This window comes from Nannospalax galili, unplaced genomic scaffold, assembly GCF_000622305.1.
Source record: "Nannospalax galili isolate Female #2095 unplaced genomic scaffold, S.galili_v1.0 scaffold488, whole genome shotgun sequence".
In the NCBI taxonomy this organism is placed as follows: Eukaryota; Metazoa; Chordata; class Mammalia; order Rodentia; family Spalacidae; genus Nannospalax; species Nannospalax galili.
This window is the reverse complement of record NW_008360316.1, coordinates 4,980,388-4,988,588: the sequence shown is the minus strand read 5'-3', so window position 1 is coordinate 4,988,588 and position 8,201 is coordinate 4,980,388. Positions and strand designations below refer to the sequence as shown.

The window sequence follows — 8,201 nt, the reverse complement described above, 5'->3', positions numbered from 1 at the left end:
GGCCCCACCAGAGATCTTACTACTGATCCAGGCATCATTAATGCCAGTTTTCCCCCTAGCCATCCCAACTGGGATTACAACATGGCAGAAGGTAAGGAGAGGCTCCTGGTCTATCTCCAGACTCTGTTAGTGGGTCTCAAGGCAGCAGCTAGAAAACCCACCAATATGTCTAAGGTCTATCATGTCAGGCAGGGGCCCAAAGAGAGCCCGGCTGCATACTTAGAGAGGTTACAAGACACCTTCCGGCGGTATACTCCATATGACCCAGAAGCAGAGGAATCATCTCAAACTGTGATGTTTGCTTTCGTTAACCAGGCAGCCTCCGACATCAAGAAACATACGTAAAGAGGTTACAAGATGCCTTCTGGCGGTTCACTCTGTATGACCCAGAAGTGGAGGAATCAGCTCAAACTGTGATGTTTGCTTTCGTTAACCAGGCAGCCCCTGACATCAAGAGAAATTTACAGTCTTTAGCTAGACTAGGAGAAAAGAACCTTAGGGACTTAATAGCAGTGGCAGAAAAGGTGTATAATAGAAGGGAGACAGCAGAACAAAAGGAAGAAAAAAGGGAAAAAAGACAGGAAGTAAGTCTGACTAGGGTCTTGGAGAGACAGCAAGCCCACCACAGAAGAGACCTCAGAGAGATATTATTGGCAACGGAGAGAGCTCATCAGCAGGATCCAGACCACGGCACAGAGTAGGAAAGAATCACTGTGCATGCTGTAAGGAAGAAGGACATTGGGTAAGGGACTGCCCTAAGAAAAACAAGAAATCAGCCAAGGTATTACCGGCTCTGGTTGGGGATGAGGTCAGCGACTAGGGGGGATGGGGCTCAGGCCCCCTCCCTGAGCTCAGGGTAACCCTAAAAATAGAGGGGAAACCAGTTGAGTTTATGGTAGACACTGGTGCACAGAATTCGGTTCTGTTGGAGCCAAGAGGGCCAATGTCCTCCAGAACTACATGGGTACAGGGGACCACTGGAACAAAACCTTACTCTTGGACTACCCGAAGAACAGTGGATCTAGGAAAAGGTCGGGTATCCCACTTGTTTCTAGTAATCCCAGAATGCCCCTACCCACTTCTGGCTTATTGTCAAAAATGAGAGCACAAATCCACTTCACAGCTAAAGAAGCCACCCTGCTTGATGATGGAGCACTGATTCAGGTCCTAGTCACCAATGACCTAACCGAAGAATATAGACTACATCAAGAGCCGATTCAACCCAATCCTGAGATAGCCAAGTGGCTCCAAAGATTTCCCCAAGCTTGGGCAGAAACAGGGGGTATGGGACTGGCGGGACACAGGCCCCCCATATATGTTGAACTCAAAGTGGGAGCGGACCCTGTTAAAGTGCGCCAGTCTCCTATGCCCCTAGAGGCAAAGCGTGGAATTACTCCACACATTAAAAGTTTGGTGGAGCTAGGAATACTGAGACTGATCCAGTCGGCCTGGAACACCCCACTCCTGCCTGTCAAAAAGCCCCAAACCGGGGACTATAGACCAGTACAAGATTTAAGAGAGGTAAATAAAAGAGTCATTGACATTCACCCCACTGTCCCCAATCCTTATATGTTGCTCAGTACCTTGCCACCAGATCGGCAATGGTATACAGTTCTGGATCTCAAAGATACCTTTCTCAGCCTGCCACTAGCACCCAGTAGTCAGCCCTACTTCGCCTTCGAATGGCATGATCCGGAGGCAGGAATCAATGGCCAGCTGACTTGGACGCGATTGCCTCAAGGATTTAAGAACTCTCCAACTATATTTGATGAGGCTTTACATGAAGATCTGGGTGAGTACAGAGCCCAACACCCCAACATAAGTCTGTTACAATATGTAGATGACTTATTGGTTGCGGTGCCAGACCAGAAGTCCTGCCTAAAAGGTACTGAGGACTTACTCCACATACTTGGAGAATTAGAATACTGGGACTCAGCAAAAAAAGCTCAGATATGTCTACAAGAAGTGACCTATCTAGGATACATCCTTAAGGAAGGGCAGCGGTGGTTGACTAAGGCCCGCAAGGAAACTGTGCTAAAGATACCCGCACCAACCTCCAAAAAGCAGGTGAGGGAGTTCCTGGGCACTGTGGGTTCTGTCGCCTCTGGATTTTAGGGTTTGCTGAAATTGCAAAACCCCTATATGAGGCCACCAAAGAAGGACAGGACTTCAGCTGGACACAAGAAAGACAAGAGGCCTTTGAAACCCTAAAACACAAGCTCTTAGAGACCCCTGCCTTGGGACTACCAGATGTAAGCAAACCTTTCTGTCTATATGTGGATGAACATAGAGGTATTGCAAAGGGAGTCCTCACCCAGAGGGTAGGCCCCTGGAAGAGACCTATTGTCTACTTATCAAAAAAATTAGACCCCGTAGCAGCTGGGTGGCCCCCTTGCCTGAGAATTATAGCTGCAGTCACCCTGCTGGTTAAGGATGCTAACAAATTAACTTTGGGACAGGACCTGCTTGTGGCGACCCCTCATGCCCTCGAGGGAGTGCTCAAGCAACCCCCGGATCACTGGCTGAGCAATGCCAGTCTGACTCATTATCAGGCTCTGCTCTTAAGCCCACCCAGGATCACCTTCCAGGTACCAACGGCCTTAAACCCAGCCACGCTGTTGTCAGACCCAGATCTCAGAGACCGACTTCTCGACTGTACTGAGATTCTGGCACAAGTGCACTGCATCTGGCCGGACTTGAAGGATGTCCCCTTACCTGATGCCGAAGAAACCTGGTATACAGACGGAAGCAGCTTTGTCAGAAATAGTAAAAGGCATGCTGGGGGAGCGGTCACAACTACCTCGAGCGCCATTTGGGCTGAGCCTCTGCCAACAGGTACTTCGGCCCAAAAAGCTGAGTTGATTGCGTTTACTAAAGCCCTAGAAATGGGCAAGGGAAAAAGACTCAACATCTACACAGACAGTAGATATGCATTTGCCACGGCCCACATTCATGGGGCCATCTATCAAGAGAGAGGTCTCCTCACTGTGGAGGGAAAAACTATTAAAAATAAATGAGAAATCTTAGACCTCCTGCAAGCTCTCTGGGCCCAACAAAACTAGCCATAATCCACTGCCCGGGCCACCAAAGAGGAAACAGCCCCATCCAGAGGGGAAACAATTTGGCTGACAAGACAGCTAAAGAAATAGCCTTGACCCCCTCAATTCTACCCACCCTGGTTGACCCTGGAGCAAGGGAATTGCCTAAAACTCCCCATTATAGCCCCAAGGACCTAGCCTGGATACACACTCTCCCTATGACTCAGTGCCTGGAGGGCTGGTGGAGGACAGTGGATGAAAAAGTTACCTTACCTCAAAATTTGGGTGTAAAGTTGCTAAAAAAAATACATCAAGCATTGCACATGGGCACCCAGAGGATGGAAGACTTACTAAGAAGGGCCAAAGTTAAAATTCAGGAAGGAAACCAAGCTATTGAAAAAATCGTCAGGCATTGTCATGCCTGCCAGCTAACCAACTCAGCTTCATCCCATGCTAACCCTGGATCCAGAAGCAGAGGGACACAACCGGGTACATATTGGGAAATTGATTTCACTGAAATCAAACAAGGAAAATTTGGATATAAATATTTACTAGTGTTCATAGACACCTTCTCTGGATGAACTGAAGTCTACCCGACCAAACATGAAACTGCACACATGGTAGCCAAGAAGCTAATCGAATAAATCCTACCCAGGTATGGTTTTCCAACTATGATCGGATCAGATAATGGGCCAGCCTTTGTCTCTCAGGTAAGCCAGGGAATAGCCACTGCACTGGGGGCCGATTGGAAATTACATTGTGCTTATAGACCCTAGAGTTCAGGACAAGTAGAAAGAATGAATAGAACTCTAAAAGAGACCTTAACTAAATTAGCTTTAGAGACTGGCGCAGACTGGGTGACTCTCCTCCCCTTTGCCCTCTTTAGAATAAGAAACACCCCATATCAGATGGGTCTGACCCCCTTTGAAATCATGTATGGAAATCCCCCTCCTATGATACCCAGCCTTCAAACTGATCTGGTAACGACCTTGGGAGACCAGGATATACTGGACTCCCTCCAACGGTTGCAGCTAACCCATCAACAGGTGTGAACACAACTCAGGGTTCTTTACGAAGCTGCTGTTCCCCCTCAACCCCACAGGTTCAAGTCCGGCGACTGGGTCTTCATCCACAGACACCAACGGAAAAACCTTGAGCCGCGATAGAAGGGCCCCTTCATGATTCTCTTAACCACCCCCACCACACTCAAAGTGGATGGCATTGAGACTTGGGTACACCACTCCCACATAAAACCAGCCGACCCTCTTGCAATCCCAGAAAGTTACAAGGGAGACACCTGGACAGCATCCCCACATCTGAGGTCCTTGATCCATTTGGAGTTGACTTTTGTGCAAGGTGAAAGATAATCTAGTTTCATCTACAGGTGGAGATCCAGTTTTGCCAGCACCATTTGTTGAAGATGCTGTCTTTCCTCCCTTGTGTGTTCTTGACACCTTTGTCAAATATCAGGTTGCTGAAATTGCGTATACTCAGGTTTGGATCTTCAATTGTAGGACCCTGAGACCCTCCTCAGAGCCCCCACTAATTGCCTTCATAGCTTACTGCTTTAAACATGCCCTGACCCTCCCCCCCCACTGCTCCCTCCTCCTCCCCTCTAAGAAACTATAGATTAGGCAAGCCTGGACACAAAACTGCCCTATAAGGAGACACCTGACCCCACAGGTGACAGTCAGCACATTCCACAACCCTGAGATCTGGAAAACCTCCAGATCTGTACTCTAGATGTCCAATCAGTTCAAAGTTATGTTGGCACGCGTGAGCTCCTTAAACCAACCAAAAATGTAACTTCAGAATCCCCCTCCTCCCTTTCTCTAAAACTTATAAAAGACTACACTCTCCCTTACTCCAGGCTCTCAGCATGGATCCGCTCAATTGGTGAGGTCTGAGAGGCCGAGCTTAAGCCCGAATAAACCATAAACCCTTGCTTTTGCATTTTGGTGTGTTGGGTCCTCGGTGGTCTTTTTGGGGTCCAGTGGATGAGGTAAAACACTATGACCCTATCATATTAATAATGTGCTGGTTAGAAAACTGCAGAGAGGGAAAGCAAAGTCTCAATGAGAAAATTAACATTTGTTTACAACAGTACACAGGAAATACGAGATATTTTACAAATCACTTTCTCTTCTTGTTCTTGGTATGTTACTGGGGATGGATCCAAGGCTTCGGGTTTGGTAGGCAAGTTCTCTACTAATGAGCTTTACCTCCAACTCCCCACTTCCTCTTTATAGTTCAAAACATTCGAGAGAATTACATGGTGGTTCTCGTTTTACCAAAGAAAAAAATATTGATCTCTGAGATGTTAAGTGAGAGTTCCACAACATAACAGCTGTAGTTTCAGTTATTTGGCTGAAAGACGGACCTCTCAAATGCCTTCCCCAGCCTTTCCACTTTGTTTACCTACAGAATTATATTCTCCATTTGGCCATCATGGATTTGAGCTAACAAAGCTTAAGGCCCATCCATTCATTGAATTGCAGAGAGCTTATGAACCAGGCTCTCTGGGAGCTGAAGCTATAAAAGAAACAGCAGAATCAAATTCCAGATTCTTATGAAGCTTATATTCCAATAGCAACAGATTAGAACACTTAATAAGATATGCATATACACATGGATGTACACACACATATCAAAGCAGCAAGCTGTGTTATATACAACAATTATTCGTATTTATTTACATGGTATACAGTACACAAGTGTGTGTCTATTTTGATCCCTCCATCAATATCTTTGGAGATGGGCTCTTCACAGATATCAAAATACATGAATGCTCAGTCCCTTGTATAAAAGTTGTAGTATTTGTGTAGAACCTAGGCATATCTTCCTGAAGACTTTAAATCCTTTCTAATTACTAACACTGTAATGCAATGTAAGCGGTATGTCAAGAGTTGCTAAGCTGTATTGCTTTTAAAGGTATATTATTATTATGATGGCATGTTGTGTTTATGATTTTAATATTCTGCTCTGTCACATGATTCTAAAGGTTAAAAACATACAGATGTGGACAGCTATATCTTGTCTGAAATATTATTACTGAGGTAACTCAAGATCATCAATTGTCAGCCGCACCACATTAACAAGGAAGAGTGCAAACTTCTCTTCATAGTGTTTCTATAAAAGAACATTCTGCACCCAATCTCCCCCTGCCCCAAATCTTCAGGCCATCCTGAAACTCTTACTGTGAAATGACATGAAAAGTTGGGTTGGTCTTCATGGGTTGTGTTTTATTAATATCACGTCTGGGGAGTAATAGAACTGTAACTCAGGACTTCCAACTCAGCAGAGGGTGTTCTTTCATGAAACAAATGAGGTTGAATTCTGCTATGCACAGCAGCAGATGCTTCCTCAGTGGGTAAACATGATTCCTTCACGTGTCCTTCTCAAGGAAAAGTCTTAACAGAGGCACCATCCATGGGGAAACCTGTCCGAGGTTACAATGGGTGTGCTTTCCAGTATTTTGAGGGTCTATTCTCCAGAAATAGACTAACCCTGAGAATACATTTGGATTGAGGCATTCTTTTATTTCTCCCTTCCAATATATTCTGTATGACATAAAGTCACCCATACTGAGATTGAGAATTCTGATGTTTGATTAGGAAAAATATGTTTTATCATACTGTTCCAATACATTATTTCTATCAACTAAGTAGAAATGATATCCTGAGAAGAAAAGATATTCCTTTACCGAGCTGATGCTGGTTACTTAAGTGGGTAATCTTAGGCAGTATCTGAGCTTGCTTTCCTATCACCTGCCTCTTTAGGAAATTATCTCAAGCCCAAACATGTTTCTTAGTGTATTTTGAGAATGCTAAAGGAGTACTTAAAGGCACCAAGGATTCTGTTGGTTGTCATATACTTTTATCACTGTAATTGTGCTATTAGATTTTTTTCCAGTTAATGGATTTGGTTTTGGTGTCATATGCCATAGCCACAGCTACTTGGTTCATCTTGCTGTCTTGGCATTCTAAATAAAACTACCATGTTATGAATTTGCTGTGTTAGAAGCATAGAACACATTTGTGTCTTTCACAATATCAGGATTTATTGAATAACATAAATTAATAAGGAATGCCATTACAGTAGTAGATTTGCCAGGTATTTCCACTCTTTTTAGTAATGGTAGCTAAGGTGAACATGGTCCTATTAGTCTAATTTTAATTACTAATATTAATTATCAATATCACACATCACCTGTCAATTTACATACATGTGTATGTGTGTCACAGAGCAATTACAAAGGATTAAAGATGCAAGGAGTTTCAGAAAGGTTTGGGAAGTCAAAGCTGGAAAGCCAACAGTGATTTGAGATGAGAGTTTGCAGGCACGAAGCCTCAGTTGTGAGTTAAGCTGATGTAGGTCAGGTTTGATAGTGAAGCTTCGGGCTAGAGTTCAGCTACATAGACAAAAGGGCAGAACTGGATCCAAATGAAGGAGCAGAATAGGTAGACAGATAGATGGCATGTCCAGACAGGTAAACAGAAGGACAATCAAGTAGTAACTGGATAGGCCACATTAGTAGGAGGGGAGGGACCAGGCTGAGCTGAAGTCCTAAAGGTGATCAAGAGTTCTCTGCCTGTTGGCCCTTAACACATACAGGAGTATGAGGATCTGAGATGGGATCTCCAGTATCCATGTTAAAGCCAGGCATAGCAGTGCTAAGCACAGTGCTAAGAGAATGGAAGGGAGAGAAAAGCAGATCCCTAGAGCTCATTGGTCAACCAGTGTAGACAAATAAATGAGCTACAGGTGCAGTAAGAGACCCTGTCTCAAAAAGTAAGGTGAACTGATCAAAGGAGACACCTGACATCAACTTCTGTCATACAGAACACACATACACACACACACACACACACACACACACACTCACGTGCATGTTATTAGAACCAAAATGCACATGTGTACTCAGAAACACAAAAAATAACATACACTATGAGATAGAGACAGAAACAGAGAGAAAGAGACAGAGAGAAGTAAAAATTAAACAAGAAACACAATAAGTGGTCTTGTGATGGCCAATCCTGGGTGTCAACTTGATTAGATCTGAGATTAACTGAAATGAAAGAGATCTTCTTGACTGGATCATCTAAAGCCGGAAGACACACCCTAAATGTGGGTGTTACCTTCTGATGGCAGCCCATATAAAAA

At 44.4% G+C, this 8,201-nt stretch overlaps 1 protein-coding gene across 1 annotated transcript; it reads left to right on the top strand.

The window, feature by feature from the left end:
- The first annotated feature begins 892 nt into the window (after positions 1–892).
- On the top strand, positions 893–4,220 carry LOC115068730. Its single transcript, XM_029559608.1, is given in 4 exon segments — positions 893–1,082; positions 1,085–1,885; positions 2,626–2,835; positions 4,141–4,220. Coding segments are annotated over 4 exon segments (1,281 nt in total).
- Positions 4,221–8,201: the final 3,981 nt, after the last annotated feature.